The 17,488-nt window shown below is 43.0% G+C and overlaps 1 protein-coding gene across 1 annotated transcript in view; it reads right to left on the minus strand.

The window, feature by feature from the left end:
• Positions 1 to 13,422: 13,422 nt before the first annotated feature.
• Positions 13,423 to 17,488, minus strand: part of LOC105831226 (hemicentin-2) — a 56,930-nt gene continuing 52,864 nt past the window's right edge. The window contains exon 9 of the mRNA XM_036289307.1: positions 13,423 to 16,310. Within this exon, the coding sequence (XP_036145200.1) occupies positions 16,195 to 16,310 (116 nt within the window). The 3' untranslated portion in view covers positions 13,423 to 16,194. The remainder of the gene's footprint in view (positions 16,311 to 17,488) is intronic.

Genomic DNA, 17,488 nt, shown 5'->3' on the forward strand with positions numbered 1-17,488 from the left:
TCTCACTAAAAATTTAATTGTTTATAAATATTTACAAATTAATGGTGTTATACGTATGATGCACGCATGCATATGATATATAAAATAAAATATCAGTGATGATGATCAAATAATAAAAACAGTGCGACAGCAAATTCCTGAAAAATGCAAGCCTCGTTTTTAACAATGAAATAAATGTATGTTTTTATCGTTCCATTATATGTCCGTACAAAGGGATTTATATGTCGAAAAAATTCAATAAAAAATATTTAGAGTGCATCACAATTTCCCCAACTTTAATTTAACAATAGATTTTTTAATTATTAGTTCTTACGTACATGTTTTTATATTATCGAACAAGTGTTCAAATATTTAATTATCTAATTTTTAATATTAGTAAAGTCACACGAATTTTGCTTATGATGTTTATTAATTTATTATATTAATAATTTGACTGAAATAAGTATATACGAAGTTTATCAGAAACGTCTATATGTATGATTCATTAATTTATTATATTAATAATTCGACTGAAATAAGTGTATATGTACAAAATTTGCGATTATTCGTCGCGAATATCGAACACCCAGTTCTCTGAAATTTTAATGACTTCTTTTTACGGAAATGCTATTTTCTTACACAAGGCCGTTTGCGAATATAAAAACGCATAATACTGAAAAAATAAAGCTCCGACACGGAATGATTCTCCGTGCGTACCGAAAAGTTCGTGGATTATTTAACCGACGGCTTCTAAGTAGTCGTACTTTAGCCTCAACGCAACTCCGTTGCCTCCTTTTTCTTTTCCGCGCGCATTAATTCAATTTGCCTTCTTTCCCGAGGCAATTCCTACCGAGACGTTAGTTATCCTGCCTCGTATTCGGTATACAAACCATCCCGCGCTCATCCCATCGACGACCCTCCCCCGAGCTCGGCCATCGGAGTAACCCCAACTTAGCTTAGCCTCTCCTCCCCCTCCTCTCCCGTCCTTTTGTTTTATCATCAAGTTACGCCGGGCTGGGCATTAACATTTTTCCGTGATTATTTAAATTTAAGACAATCGTGCTTGTGACTACTCGCCGGCTATAACTCGGGGGTTTAATGCCGAACGACGTCGACTATGACGGTGAGGGGGGAAAGGCGGCGCGGGGATGCGAGAGGGTGCCCGTCTTTGCTTCCTTCCTTCCTTCCTTCCTTCCTTCCTTCCTTCCTCGATTCCGTCGTTTCTTTCGAGTTCTTTTTCGGACCATTCGAAAAATAATGCCCCGCCACGGTTCTTCTACCGTTCCCTGCCCATTCCCCGTCCCCGATGACAAAGCGTCTCCAGGCGCAAGCTCATACTTACCGTGCGAATTGCCATACTTTCTCTTTCTCCCCCCGGGCTCGTTGTTCGTACGGAAAAATTGCAGCACGTATATATATCGCGCGTGTGATGCTTTATGGAATATCGGTGCCGCTGCACATTTGGCAGACAATTGTATAGCAAAGAAATGAACAGCCCATGACACATTTTACTAATGAATTTTATATATGGAACATTATTACATTATTGCCGGCAATAAGAATAAAGTATAAGAGAAACGGTGCACAACATACGAGCTTCGGAGCTGCCATCATATTAACTGCGCTTTATTTTCATATTTTTGAGCTCGACGCCGATGTCCCATTTCATTTACGGATATGTCGGATATTAAATTCGATATTCGCGCGTTGCATTTTCAAAAGCGCGGGATAATTAGTTATTATTTTCATCAGAGCCCGCGCAAAGTTCGCGTGCAGTTTTCCTTTCTCCCACCCCCGCGCCGGTCGAGTGCTCCCATGAATTTTCATACGCTCTACCTCCATATATTTTGTTTTCTGACAATACGGTAATTAGGATCCCCGGCGCACTTCCGTATGTGTATGGTCGCGGGGGCAAAACAGTAAACGCTAACGCGCCCACGATGCCGGCGGTGGTGAAATGAGAATGAACGCGAAGCGGACGCGGGACGAGGCGCGGGGCTGAGCTGTATAAGTGAAAACTATGCTCGTATATCATCGTACCTGAGTTCATGGGTCAACAGTGACTTAGTTGCTATTCGCCTCGTAAAGCGTCGCTACCCGGAGGTTTGTAATAACGCTCAAGACTCCGGATCTCAACCGTTCCTCTATATCTTCGTTCCGCAATTTTCGCATATTTCTCCAAGCGGAGGCACGCCTTGTCCGCGCGCGCCCGGATCCGAGAAAATGGCCCCGACACCGGGTGAGTAGACGACGTAGGATCGTAATCAGCGTTAAGCAATTAACAAATTAATCTTCGACCAAGTGGTCAATGAAAATCGCATTTTCCTCTAATGCCAAATGGCATTAGAGGATAGCTAGATAGCTAGATAAATATCTAGCTTTTTTTTTTTGCACGCAGTTACGTGTGCCGCGATGTTCTTGCTAATTTTCTAACGATTTACACACAGATGTTTCCGCTCCCTGCTCGGAAAAATATGATAAAGGAGACCAAACCAGCCCGCGTGTAACCATTTAAGTGTGCGTCAGAAAACAACTTTATCATAATTATATTAATCTGTGCACGGTGTTGCGGAATTTGTTTATTTATAAACACCGGCTTGCATTTCTACACCGCGAGTGCGGGTGTTTTACATAACGGAATATGTGCGAGTAAATCAGGCTTCCATGCGAAAACTTTCATAGCGAATGCCTATGCGAAATTAACCTTATAATTGCGGCGTGAGTATTATGCAAACGATGCGTATACATTCTGTATTTTCATCGTGTTTATTCGTTACTCGGTGCATTATGCATAAAGTAAACTGAATAATTGAAAGCATTATGATGCACCCGCATCTGACATCACCGTTGAGCCTAGATACGTTTGTGTTTAACAACAGAATTTGTGCAACGTGCGAAGAGGCTAAGAGAAATACAGTGTATCTAGAATACAAAGAAATAACTTCATTTTTTTTTTAAGCAAAAACAGCAAAAATTTTACATCGAGATAATGTAGTATTATTTTGCTACGTCACAATACGTTTGAATTATTATTGCTTTACATTATTATTTTGCACGCGGTACTCGATTTCAGGGTTAAACACGTGTTACGGAACGTCCAGAAAGTTTTCGAACAAAATGACACATGGCACTTGCGATTTACGAGCGAGGGACTTAACGCGAAATTACGTTGGAAAAAATTTTCGTAGACCGCACGATAAATATCAGGGCGAGAGTACGGGAACGGCCTTTATATGGAGGAAACATAAAAATCCTACGAGGCACGAGCGGACGATTACCGTACGATATTTGTCATCTCTGACAATCGCGCTCTACTTTCGGTATTTCTCTTGACACCTGAGATCTACCCGAGCCCCGAGATTTACCGTTTGTAATTAATTACGAAATTTCACGTGCGCGCGCGCGAGAAACGATACATACGGAAAAACTACGTATCGATTCCTCAAGTTGGCGCAATGAAAAAGTCCAGATGTGAATCTAGGATGTGTATTTATGGTTTATCAGCAAGTGACAAAAGGTATTGCTTGTTACAATAAAACCGAAGATTTTGTTAAAAATCAAACAAGTTCGAAAAGTTATTTTTAGAAAATACAAAACCTCATCTAAATTTACATAAATATTGCATAAATAGAATCATTTTTTTCCGACAAAATATATATAAGAGTTTAACAAAATTTTCAAAAAAGTAAACTTTGACTTTGTATAGAAAATCCTTCACTTATTTATTAATAAATCACGATAGAAAAAAAAAAGAGAGAACCGCTCATCTACTTCTATGTAAAAAATAGAAGAAATTCTCTGCATTAATTAAATTAACATATAATATGGAATTGAAATTCACTACATCGTGCATGTCTCGTTGAATAGGTAATATTGAATAATATTAATGAAAAGAAGAACACGATTATATTGGTAGAGCGGAATTGCGCAATCCACTGCGGGATTAATTAGTTCTACTATAATTAGCATTTCTGCGAATTATGATCAGGCGCGGCAAGATTAAACGCGCTCGTTCGGGCGAAGTCGAGAGGCACTTGCGACGTCCGAGGTAGCGTCGCGTACGGCGTGATGTTAAGTGAATTAAATAAATTTCACAACTTTGTCCGCGTCTACGTACAGTTTATTTGTCATAGCGTGCGCTTCCATGCGTTTACCGCCCGCGATCCCTCGTGTTTGCAGGAAACGCAACGCTACGGTGCATCTAAAGCACGTAGTTGTATGTCTACCGGCGAATTAATGTGCAATATATGCAATATGTACACGCGCGGAGTGTGTGAGTGCGTGCGTGTGTACGTGTGTGTTTTGTGTGTATGTGTGTGTGTGTGTATAGTGTAGAGTTACGAAAGTTGTTATTGGCGATACAAAGCACATTCAGCTGGGTAGCTGTAGCTTAACGAGTAAGTATCGGCACCGCGTGTTGCGCGCTATGATAACGCGAACGTTATTGCTACAAAGAGAGATATAATAAAACGCAACGCGCGAAACATTATAGTACGCCTCGACAAATGTATCAATGAACGAATTAGATTTTCCGAATGCAAATCGACGACATATTTTCACGCGCAAAGCGCGCGATGTTACGGGGCGACGCATCTTTCGTTGGCGCACTTCCTTTCGATTCGAAATCCTACGAATCCGTGTATTCCGGTCGCGATAGAAATCCAATCGCGAGAGTCGGGAGAGACGGGTGCGTGACTTTTTGGGATATGTGTCTTATGAAACAATCGTCCCCCCCGGCGGAGATAAATGACCGCCGCGAGTAATCACGCGACTGACTCGGCATTTAAATCACGATTTTTTTTCGGAACGCTCTCTCGGAAGGAGTATTAAAAGATTCCCGCGTGTCGTTAACCGAGCGGAAGTTTCTCGTTTCCGAGGAACGAGATTCGTGGAATGTCACGTTTTTCCCCCCCGATCGCGACGTGCGGCCCAGTCAATGATTACGAATAAACCCGCATCTTTGCTAATTTGAGACGCGCCGCCGCCCGCGTGTCGAACTCATTCCCTCTGTTCCCCCGTAAGAAAAATAATCAAACCGCTGCTTGCGCGGGTCGCTCGCCGCCTTCCAAGTGACATTAACGAGCTCACCGACACCTTCGCCACACTTGACGATGAAGGAAAACGGCCAGGGCGCGCGTGAGTAAAGGGAAAGCGATTACAAAAGCGGCACAACAGCAGCACACACGCTCACACAAGCCAGCAACGCCCCTTGTGGGTTCTTGCGGCCTTTTTGTACCGCCAAACTATTTTAATCCCGGTTGGTGCCACCTGGTGCCCAGAGCCACCGAGCCGTCAACAGCCTCGTTGAGCGTTACGAGACACGATCCAGATTTCGTCGATGCGATTAAAGTGAACGAACCGCGAAGGAGTCGCGCAGATGCGATCGACTCTGCTTTAATAAGCGGCGCCGCGAGTTCGTCGAGTGAGAAACCGCGTTTCCATGCAAAAATCCACGAGGATTCTAATAATAAGCAAGTTCTTTTGCTAACTGAAAGACTTGGATAAGAATTAATGCGCTCCTTAAGAAATCGCAGAAGCGTCGAATTTCCGTAAACTTTTAACCAAGTTCTTCCGCACTAAATTCAGATTTTATTAATTCTGTGTTATATAATACACAATGAACACACAATACACAGATTACAGGGGGAATGTCTTTGATTTCTTCTTAAGAATTTCTGGCTCCTCCCGCTTGTAAAAATATTTATTTCTGACTGAGTTCTCCTTGCACGCAGGTATTTCAATTGCGGTAAATTAAAGTTAAAACGTCAGGGATTAATCACGTTAGCTGTCCATTGCATTTGTGCCTTTCAGGTAGACGCGCGCGCGCATTATAACGATCCGATGAATCCGACGAAAGCGATGGATCTTCAGTTAATTAGCGATCGAACGAAACCGTGATCCGTGATGCGATCCCGTGCGTTGCCGTATCGGATCGTATCGAGGCCCGATGTCGATTGTACAGGCGTTATTAACGGCCGCGCGTCCTCCTACTCTTGATTGGTCGTCGTGAATCAGGGATACGTCCAACACGTCGTTTCGCCGGGTATCCGGCTTTTAGTCCCGTTTGTCTCGTTCACGCGCGCGCGTCCGTCAAAGCGAAATCACGAAGTCAACGTGCGCTACGTACGGTAGGACGCACGAGATCCGAGACGGGAGATGAGTCCCGTGTAATGGATGTTGTGTTCGTGAAAGATTAAAGCACGAAATGTCGATGCGCCTTTACGAGATTAACGATACCGCCGAATATATGCGCTGCATTTCGTCCACGTCAATAATTGGCCATTCTATCCCTTTCAGGGCTCAGCGGAAGCAAATTTCTTTTTTCACTGTCAGTAAATGCAAGGACGGAGGGAAGGAACATTTTTATTTCTCCTTTTCTTCGGATAGACATCCGAATCGATGGACATTCGGATCGATAGCCGTATTTCCCGCGAAACCGATTATCCTAAACCGACGAAAAGTTTATTTCCGAGAAATGGTTTCCCCACCCTTGCCCAACTTGTATAAACTGAATTCCGTCTAAGTATCCGAGAGAATAGTGCTAGTTTGATAGCCGTTGAACGCTGTCGTTTAATTGATTAATAATGTTAAATTTTCTCCCGGTCATGCGCAGCTACGAAGTGAATTTCAATTAGAAGTTTCAGCGCCTGCTAACATCCGGACAGTAATTAGAAATGCGCTCAATAAATCGCTCGGTACAGGCACATCGTCGCTTTAATTACCTTTCTCGAAGTTCGATCTCAAAGCGCCGCTGGTAGAAGTACAAACATCGCGAATTACATAAGTACCTTTATCGTCGTCGCTTTCCAGAAATGGCGGGCGCGATCACCGACGCGGAAACCGACGGTCGTGAGAATATGATATCGATTAAACTTACCGCTTTCTGCAGTCGTTTGCAGCATCGTTTTGCTAGATTACACAAGCAAGCACCAAGATCTAATCGTTCGTGGAAACATTCGTAGCAATTTCAGTAGCATATTTTAACTATTTGGAATTAAAGGGATGTATTCGGATTTCTTACAAGAATAAAATTAATTTTTTTTTTGTGAATTTCTTGAAATATTAATTCCAAATCTTTATGTTATACATATATGTCTGGAAAATATTATCATATTTATATAAAGAGAAAAATATAAAAGGTTTTGTTAAGAATAACTCCTGTAAAACCTTTGTAAGTAAAAAGTGAAAAACATTATTGGTTTATACGTACACAAATAATTTTATTAGACTAAACTAATGACTTTCAAGCATAAGTATAATGCTGCAAAAAGTTTTGACATTCAAGCAATCAATTTGAATGTCTCATATAATTATTTCGGTCTAATATAATTATTTTCTGATATTTTCTGTATAGCGCGCACTAAATGTCAAGTATTTTAACAAAATTATTTTTTTTCGTGATAATCGCCAAACTATATATTTTTGGAATCTCTATAAATTCCACGAAATAATACAAATTCTTTAATCGTGTTAGATCCGCCGAAAATTACATTGTTGCGGAACTATTTAAATTTCAATTGTTTGCAAGAAATAATTTGGATTACAAGGCAGAAATTTTATTTCAACAAATTACATTTATTTAAGCAACAACGATCATCTGTGAGAGCATTATATTTTCTAACCTTTGTTAGAAACTATTTCCCCATGTTAAAGCAGTCGCGAGTCGGCGAACGTTAATGCATGCGAAACGACATGCAATTATAAAAACCAGCGAGAATCCGCGTTGAAGACGTGAAAGACGATTTAAACGCGGAATGTAAAGCGGACGAACGATCGGGCGCGCGACGGCCAAGCGCATTACGGAAACAAATTGATTTCGGGCGGTACCATTGTGCAGAAGTTGCGTTTGGCAGATGACGAAGTACAGAACCGCAGAGCGGCCCGACCCTTCAACCCGCCTTTCAATCATGCCGCGTCAGGACCGAAGGAACCATGCGCGTCCATTCTCCCCGGGCCGTCGTCCGCTCGTTTTGCGCCGGGCCGAAATTACCGCGGCATTAGTCCTCCCCGCGAGCCTGTTAAGCGGTGAGAATGTAAAGACGAGGTCGGGCAACAGCCAGCGGCGCGCCTATGAATGCCCGGGCCTCGATGCTCCCAGCTGCGACGTTGTAGATTACATAAATTAATTGTGCGCCCCTTGCGTCGTTATATCACTACTATCGTTGCGTAATGTAGTTCATATTACTTCGTTAGGCGTGTCTACACCTGTGATTTTTACTCGTCCTTACGATAAGCGATAAATACGGGAACGATAATTGGGAAAAGTGCTGTATTGTCAGGAAAAAAAAAAAAGGGAGAGCTCTTTGTATCACGGCGGCGTGGCAGTGCAGGTCTTGTCCGCGCTCGCGCGGCGTCTCGAAGGCGGAAAACAAGTCTTTGTAAGGTTGAATGAAATAGCGAGTGGGTGGTTGGGGAACGGGAAAGGGGGAGAAGGGGCGAGGGGAGGCCACCCAGGCCCGAATATTACAGCAAGACGAATGCGCGCAATAAAGTAAACTACACAATAGCAACGCGCGGCGGTGACGGGTGGAACGGAACGGTTGAGTTGTCGGTGGGTGGGCGCCGGTGAGAGAGAAAACGAGCGAGAGGCAAACAGTGCAAGATCGCGCGCGCGATCTGGAAGAATTTGATATCTAAAGGATCTTCTCGCGCGCGGAGGAGACGGGAACTGCCGAAAGAGAGTATGATATTTTTCGCCTGGCGGCGGCGGCGGCGGCGGCGGCGGGAAGAAACCACCGGAAGTAGAGGGATACTTTATCGAAAGCCGTAACCGTTACTCACGGTATATCTCACGCTATCCCGGCGCCCGCGCGCGCACCGCGGATATAATATATCCGGATAACGATTGAAGACGCGAACTAATCGTCTCGCGCGCATAGCGGCAACGATACGAGCGGTAATCCCGAAAATTATTGACAGTTATTCTTGCCGCCCCTCCCGTAGCCGCAATAATTTTCATGGCTCGCTTCCCGACGTTTCATTCGGCTCGATAATTGTCCGGACGAGACTGGCGATTTTCCTTTCGCGATTCGACAGGGATCGGGAAAGTTCCGAGCGGAATTTAAGGGAAGTTCGACAATAGGGAAGGATGTCGTTGCTCATGGACATTTATACTCTATCGATTGGTAAAAGCGCGCGCCCGTCTCTCCTTCTTATTTTCGGAGAGAAGCCACCCCTCCTCGTTCCCTTCTCCCTCTGGTGGCCGACCGTTTCTCCATCCAGGAGCGATAGAAAGCTTCGCGCGCGGCCCTTATTGCACTTTGGAGCTGCTCTATATCGGGATACGATACACTTCATCGAAACGTGGCAACGAGACCTGCGATCCACCTCGTTGCGTGCGAGTGCCCGATGTACGTGTTATTCTCATACAGTTATATTTCAAGACGCCACTCGCTATTTTTGTGAACTTGGGTTATCCGCTGCAAATAGAACGACTGAATTATCGATTCAGATCGATAAATTGCGTTTTAATTTTCCAGGTGACAGCCAAAGTAATCAAATAATCTAACAAAAATATGTTACCTTGGGCTATTTTAAATATCATGTTACTTCACATTCTCAACCAACATATACATGGAGTCTCGATGATTGAGTGATCTTAATCGCTAGTGTCGATATTATAATAAATGTCAAACTTCTGGCCGTGCACATTCAATCTTGACTGTCGAAAAATTTCGAGTTCTCCTTGAATCGCGGTAATCGAGAGAAGTAGATGTTCTCACACACACACACACACACACACACACACACACACACACACACACACACACACACACACACACACACACACACACACACACACACACACACACACACACACACACACACACACACACACACGCGGAGACAAAGTCGCCCGCGTCGCGACGCTTCTCGTTGACGCACGACGGCTACGTGCGGTAACATGCAGTACGCTACAGGCGCGTGACTCTTCCGTGATTACACTCGAATGTCAAAGTGGATGGGCGCAAGTTCCGTGCGGCTCTTTCGTTCTCTCACCAGGCGCAACCCGTCCATTATAGTAAAGTTGTCAGGCGATCGCATGCTACTCCGCCATATCGGAGACGGAGTCGTCGGCTCATCCTCGCCGTTTTCCTCCCGCTACCCTAAGCCGCTGGCTTTTATTGACTGGAGTGATAAAACCTTACTTACCTTCGATTACCCGTTAGGATCTGTAAAAGGGCTTCCCGGTCTAAACTCAAGCTCTTAACGCGAGAGACCTCGCCGTTACACCAATCATTACGACGTGTGACGTTCGAAAAATCGTCGATTCTCAAGGTAGAAAGCGAGATAGATTGCAAATATAGCAGCACTTTTTAAATTCGGAATTAATGCATTATTACTGAAAAGCACGGCTAATTAGTTGCTGATGATCACAGCTATAAATATAACATTGTAAATTAATAAGATTTTACTGTAATAATTATTTAGTAAGATGTGTAAAACGAAGGTGCAAAGTAAGTGTTTATAATCAGTGAAGTACTTAAGGATTCTCAGTGAAATTTTTAATTATTCAATTTTCAAGCGAGATCTATATATTTAGATTTAATAATAGATGTATTAATAGGATGGAATAAGGAACGTAAATAATAAATACACGACGTATATGTGAAAACTGTGTATTAATAGTGAAAGTTTTGAGAAAATAAGATTGTTATGCATAGTCAAACAAAGCATAAAAAAATAATATGAAATATTTATACAATTAGCGGTAAAAACATAAATAATTTACGTAATAGAGATAAAATTTATATAATTAATTAAAATTAGATGCAATAAAAGAAGCGACAGCAGCTCTGAAGGAAGAAAGAAAGGAAGAAGAATGGACGTTAAGAAGTAAGAAATTAAAACTTTTAACAATAGCATTATAAAATAAAGCATAGAATTTTGTGATATGTTGAATAAAGAAAGAAAAGATCATGTTACTTATTATGTCAGTATTAGAAATATGACATTTACATATATCATCTGATTTTTAATAATGTGTAAAAAAATACATATCACAAGATTTACGATATTACAAATATTCACAGTAATTTTTATTTCGTGATATAAAATAACAAAAATTCTTCGTCTGATTTTTCTGAACGTATAATATGTTAAATCGCAAGCTTACCAATCGTTATCTGTCGGTATCGTCGTTGCGTTTACAGAAACTTTTTGCAATTTAACTTGGCAAGCATTCGCATTCTACCAAGTAACAATCCGTAATAGATGACAGAAAATCCATGTCTGTAGTAGTTGTACTTCGGTAATCTCGGTCGTCCACTATCCGGCTGAATTCCACGAGTCGCGCGACACGCTACAGTTGAACATAATCGCAGAAACGGAAAGATTCGTTGAAGTAAAGTGTAATGTCACTCCAGTGGAAACGAGGACGGCACACGTGTCTCATTGCACCCGAACAGCGATAAACAGGAAACGGATAGGCCAGGAAGAATAGAGGAGCGGCGAATGGTTTGAAGGGAGGGGGGAGGGAGGGAGAGACAGGAGAAGGCGATCAGGGAATATCCGCGAACGAACAAGAGAGTGAAAGGGCGAATAGGTCGGGGGAACGAGGACTGGCAGAATTACACCTAATTAGTGCCATTACGGGACCTACTGTTTTGCCAAATCGACGCCGACTTAATATTGTCCGTGGCGGTCGACGGTGCGCCTGTGCGCTCAATGGACGACAGTTCCACTGGTAATTGGCGCACGGTACGTAACGGTGGACTGCATTCAATTAGTTTCGTAAAAAAGCGCAGCAGCCACTCGCGGTAACGCTGGAAAATGAATGGAGACTCCAACCGCTGAATTTCCTCTCTCTCTCTCTCTCTCCCTTTTTCTCTTTCTCTCTCTCTCTCTCTCTCTCTTACTCTCCGCAGACTCACCGCAAGCTTTCCTCAAACGGGGTGCCCATCACCTTCCGTCGTTGCGCATCCATACAGCACATCCTTGTCAATCTCCGCGATCGTTCCACTTTCATTTCGCCCGGAATAACGATTGAAAGGACCATCACCTTTCACCGCTGTTGTCGCCTAATAACGCGACTCGTCCGCGATCTTCGAAGATTATTTTCACTGGTAAATTAATAGCTACCACGTTTAGATTTGGATTACTTGCAGTTTTGGTTATCGCTAATTATAAGGAAGAATTTTTGATATCGGTTAGTATAATTATTGAAATTGTAAACGGTTGAAAAATTTAAAAGAGGATAGTTTTTTTTAGATCACATAATTCTATTTTTATGTTATTAATCTTTTGTGAATTATTACTTTTTTTTATGAAGGAATGTTACTTTTTGTAAATACTTTCTAATTCTCTCCCTTTTTCTCTCTTCTCTTTAAATCAATTTTTATATAAAAATTCAATAATCTATTAAAACTAATCTCTTATCTTTTTAAACAGTTAATATCTCTTAAATGGAAGCATTATTTATAAATGTCATTATGCATTATTTTATATACAAATTTCAATCATTAACATTAAATTTCCGTCATTTACATTTACCCAATTTTCTATTTATCTTTATGTCATCAAGATATTTCTGCTGGATTCAAATTTCTGGAAATCAAATTTATTAATTAATGATCTACTGTCATCTCGAGTACAAATATAATTTCATAATCAGCGCCTGTCGCGTACGCGCTATATGCAGCATGATTGTTTCATAATATTTCAGAGTCTGGAAACCCAAAACTGTCGCGCGTGTGATCGAACATCTAGAATCGCGTATCGCGCGCGTAGTAACGCGCGAGATTTACGTCGACGATATATTTTCCGATGGCGTCTAACTCGATGCTTACAAATTCCACGCACGCATGCACGCATGCACGCACGCACGCACGCACGCGTACATCTGCGGTGTTTACCAGCGCGGAGCATCGTATGCACAGGTGCTTTACTTTTTTACAATAAGCAAAAAGCTATCGAAACGGATCGAAGAGTTACAAGCGCGGTTACGGCGGAAACGCTGGAAACGTCGTTCTGCATGTCGGACAACACGCTTTTTATTCCGGGGAAAAAAGGTTACACGCGCGGGCTTACGTGTGTAATTGCGAATGAGGGACTCTGAGCCAACCGAACGGCGAACCGAGCAAATCGAAGATAAAAAGTTTACGTGCCTCGGAAAGGAATGTGCACCATCTAAATTCTTATTCTCCTCTTCACAGCAGAATTCGCGTAAATAGGAAATTTACAATTAACTAAGGAGCATTCTATAACCAAATTTTAAAAGAGCATTTACATGGGTAATCCATGGTATTCCAATACATGCAATTTTTCAATATATGCAATATTTTATTTTTTATCTAACAGTTTTTTTTTTATTTGAAAAAAATAATTAAATCTAAAAGTGGAATTAATCGCTCCTCTTTTTCCGTTCTCTCTTTTTTTCTCTCTCTTTCTTTTAATGATTTAATATTTTTAAGTTGTCGAATAGCGGCGTCTGTTTCACGTTTCTTTTTAATCTTAGCCCGATATTACGATCTATACGTCGAGACCGTGCACATAGCTCGGTCTGTTTATTCCGAACCGTTATAGCCGGCTGGCGCAAAATCCCGGCTTTCGTAACTGAATGTTCGCGGATACGGAGAAGCGATTTCCGGTTGGAAGACGCTGAATTCACCGCGGACCATTATGATCGTGACACACGTTACTGCACATATGATGCAACGACGAGGTTTTCCCCCTTGTATTCGCGCGGACGAGCTTGATATTGGTCGGGGAGTATTTTTCTTCGTCTCAGACCGCACACCGACGGTGCAATCTCACTGGCAATAATGCACTGTAGGGCTTAATTTTTTTCCGCGCGTTATCGGATACGCTCGCGTCACGAACGCTTCAGGAATTGCGCGCTCGGTCTCTGTAAATAGCGACTTTCCCGTATTATACCTTTATATTTTTATTATCGCCTACACATTTTTTTTCTCTCGAGGCTGACCGTCAGTGACGCGCTTCCTCTCTGGCTCTCTCTATCTCTCTCTCTCTCTCTCTTTCTACGCGGACACCCGGATGCGTGCGAGGCGACCTTGACCCAAGCCCTTTAGGCGCGGCTAATTACCGTGGAACCCTTTCTACTGAGACTTTCTACGAGTTTCGACCCTCCGCGGGCCGAACGAAACTTTAATTTTAGCCCAGGGATACCTGCCGATTCCACGGCGATATCCATTTCTCGGTATCGAGAATGAACGAGCTAGACCGCCTACAGGTAGGTCCTCGTTATTTCGGTCCGGTCCGGCGCGGAGCATGGAAAGGATCGGGTTCTGATCTTTTTTCCCCTCGCTGTCCGCGCACGGCGTCACGCTTCTCTCGTCGTAGACACCGTTTCATTACGCCTAGTTTTCTCTCTACGGCCGACCTTTCCAAAAGATCTCGATACCACCCGTTCCCGGGGGCGTGGATTTAATAAAATAACTTATACCGAACTCTCCGGGCGTTCTGAAGTTACCGGGAGAGAAACGGGACGCGGCCGGCAGGAGGGTGGCGGGGGGAGGGGGGAGATTGAAACCGGGTCTGGAAAGAGATCAGTAACTGCTAAGGGTTGGAGAAGAGAGAGGAGTCGGGAGACAGGAAGTCGGAAGGGCGAAAGGGGAGGAAAGGGGGAAACGAAGTGAGAGGCAGCAACGTATCTTACTTTCCGCGTAGCGTAGCGAAGCGACTGATATCAGGAGGAACTTTTAGTTCCGCGCTTACGACGGTTCAACTCGGAAGAACTATGGTCTTATCTGGAGTCGGGAGCGCGCGTCCGCGTACGTCTACCACCGTTCTCCGTCCACGTGGGGCTTCCTTACGGCCGCTGCGCTACCCCGCGGGCTACTCCACGTCCATCCGCGCGAGACCTTATTGCGACAGCGTCGCGAGCGAGCGCATTAGATTTTTTTTAAACCGTAATTAAGGTCCTTTGATGTTGACAGTTAGTAGCGGTCGCGAGACATTGTATAGTAGCGGCAGTACACGCGGGAGAATTAAACACGCTCGCGGGGACGGCTTCTTCGCTCGCTGGTCGCCCGGAAAGAAAAGCACGCGGGTGAAAGTTTCCGCGATACATAAAAAGCGACGTAAAAGCCGCGAACGTGGGTTACCGTCTGTGTGTGTACCGTGTGCGTTATGTTCTTTGAAATTCAATTTTATCTCTTCCGCGCGCGCACAGGGTTTTGCACGTGTTAGACGATTATGCCTTCGTTCCGGGTAGTTCTTTTGCGTCTTTTCACCGCTCTTGTAATTCTCTCCAGCTGGACGGGTAAGCAACAATGCGAGCGGGCTAGTAGATAATTATTACTTGCGAGCCGTGCATTCCTCACCTCTGCGCAATAAAGCGTTATGTATTAATAGATCTGTATATAGCTAAATGGATGCTTTAACGAAACTGGTTTTTTTTTAATTATTTTTAGAAATCGATTCTCATTTTCACACAATTGATTAATTAACTTTATTAAATGGTGGCTACTTAATTATTTTTATCGCTAAATTTTAGAATAACTGACGTAAATGTTCTTTTCCGAGAAAAGTAACAGACAATTCTGTTACTTCAGAAAAGATGGTCTTAAAAGGTGCTAAAATCATTTATGACTCAGGGTGATAATTTGATCGTGTACCAACCGAGCGAGCTCTTTTTTTTTTTCGACAAAAAAGGGGGCACAGCGTCATTAAATGTCGCTTTCACAAAATGTCACCTGTCAACTCTTTTTTGCTCCTGGTTTTTTTTTTTTATCAAATGTCAAAACACTCGCTGCCGGAAACGCCACCAATTCTTGCCAAAGGTCGTCGTGCGTCTCTTTCTCTCACGGCGATTCTTCAAGTGAATATATATCTGCGCCGTGCTTTCGACAGCGGTACATACAAAAGAGCGGTGACATCTGCGCGCACATTTTTTTCCCAGACTTGGTGGTCGTCATATTGCAGCGGAACAACGGTTTAAAATAATTTAGAAGCGACGTAGAGAAGAGCGCGAAGAAGAGGGAGGGAAGCAGATGGAACGAGGGGAAAAGGGATCCGTACGCAGATAGCAGACACGGTTCTCGTCGTCGTCGTCGTCACCGTCGCTGTCGTCGTCGTCACTGCCACCGTTGTCGTCGTCGTCGTCGTCTGCGTCGACGAGAAAATAATGAATGCATGAGAGGGACCGGGGGTGAAATGTGGATGGTGGTGAGTACCACACGGGGCAACGTGTCGCGCACACGTGTTCGTTCGCCACCTCTCTTGCGTGCCTCTCCACTTCCCGCACCTGCATCGCTACCATTCCCCCGCAGAACCGTCTCCCATCCCCAGGGTGGTAGTAGTGGTGGTGGCCTCCGCCATCCGCTCGCTCGCCACGCGTGTTCCTTCATCTCTCGTTCTCGCTCTCCTACCTGCGAGGGAAAACGCCTGTAAATATTTACGCGACGGCTCGCGCTTTGCGTATGTTTTATTTTAGCAGCCATTCGGTATAACCCGCATACTTCCCCGCGAGACACGGAAGAGATCGCGGTTAAGCTACGAGGTTTGCGCCGGAGAGACAGAGATGTAGTTATTACGCGGCCGCGGTAAACAAAGGGGACCATCAGCGAATTACTTCTGCCACTTTCCAGTGCAGAAAGAAATAAAAAATGCAAACTGTACTTGAAGGAAAATTAATCTTTCAAAATATAATACAAAGGCTCGGAGGGTAATTAACGGAGCGAGTTGCAAGCCGCAATGGCGCTGCATAGAATTCGTTGAGCGGGACTTAATTTTAATATTGAAATATAATTATTAGCTTAGATTAGTGAGCTACCCGCTCGTTTTACTTAGTATTATATTTATTTGAAGAGAAGTCTTTAGAGTTTCTTTATTACTCGAAAAAGCACGTTGGAATGGTTAAAGCCGTATTTATTATAATTTGCGCGCACAAGTAGTACGTCGGGTTGTCACGATTATGTTAATAAAAATAAAGGGTGGTCTTAATGAAAACTAAAAGAGAAGCCCATCAGCGAGAGGCTCTCGCAATGATATAAAAATTTTAACTATCCTGAAAACGGAAAGCGTTTTATGCTTCCGGCGACTACGGCGCTCGAGAGAGAACACGCGATGCCGCGATTTACGATAGCGAGACGACGTTGTTGTTTGCTCGTGCGGTTAATAACGAGCCCTCGATGTTCAGTGCCAGCGGCCATTTGTTTATCCCTTAAATGAGAAGAGCATGTCTCGATTACGTCGAAATGCAATCGCCATTAAGTACGCGCGCGCTCTGTTTTCAAAATATTACGATCAAAGTTTATTAATATACACAGAATTGTGTATTAATGTATTAAATGTTAACGTTTCGCCTGCAATTCAGATCAATTCAATCTTCTTTAATATAATTTTTTTTCTCTTATTATTTTCAATTATGTAATTAAGAATTTAGCATTCAATCTTTTTTATTTTATTCATTTTGAAGCATTCTCATATTAATATTATTTTTTCGTTACTAATTATTTTTAATTAAATAAGGGAGGATTATATTTATTTTATTTAAACGGGCATTATTGTGAATTTTTTATGAATACTAAAAAATTGCAACACGGGC

Source organism: Monomorium pharaonis, chromosome 7 (genome assembly GCF_013373865.1).
Source record: "Monomorium pharaonis isolate MP-MQ-018 chromosome 7, ASM1337386v2, whole genome shotgun sequence".
NCBI classification, from domain to species: domain Eukaryota; kingdom Metazoa; phylum Arthropoda; class Insecta; order Hymenoptera; family Formicidae; genus Monomorium; species Monomorium pharaonis.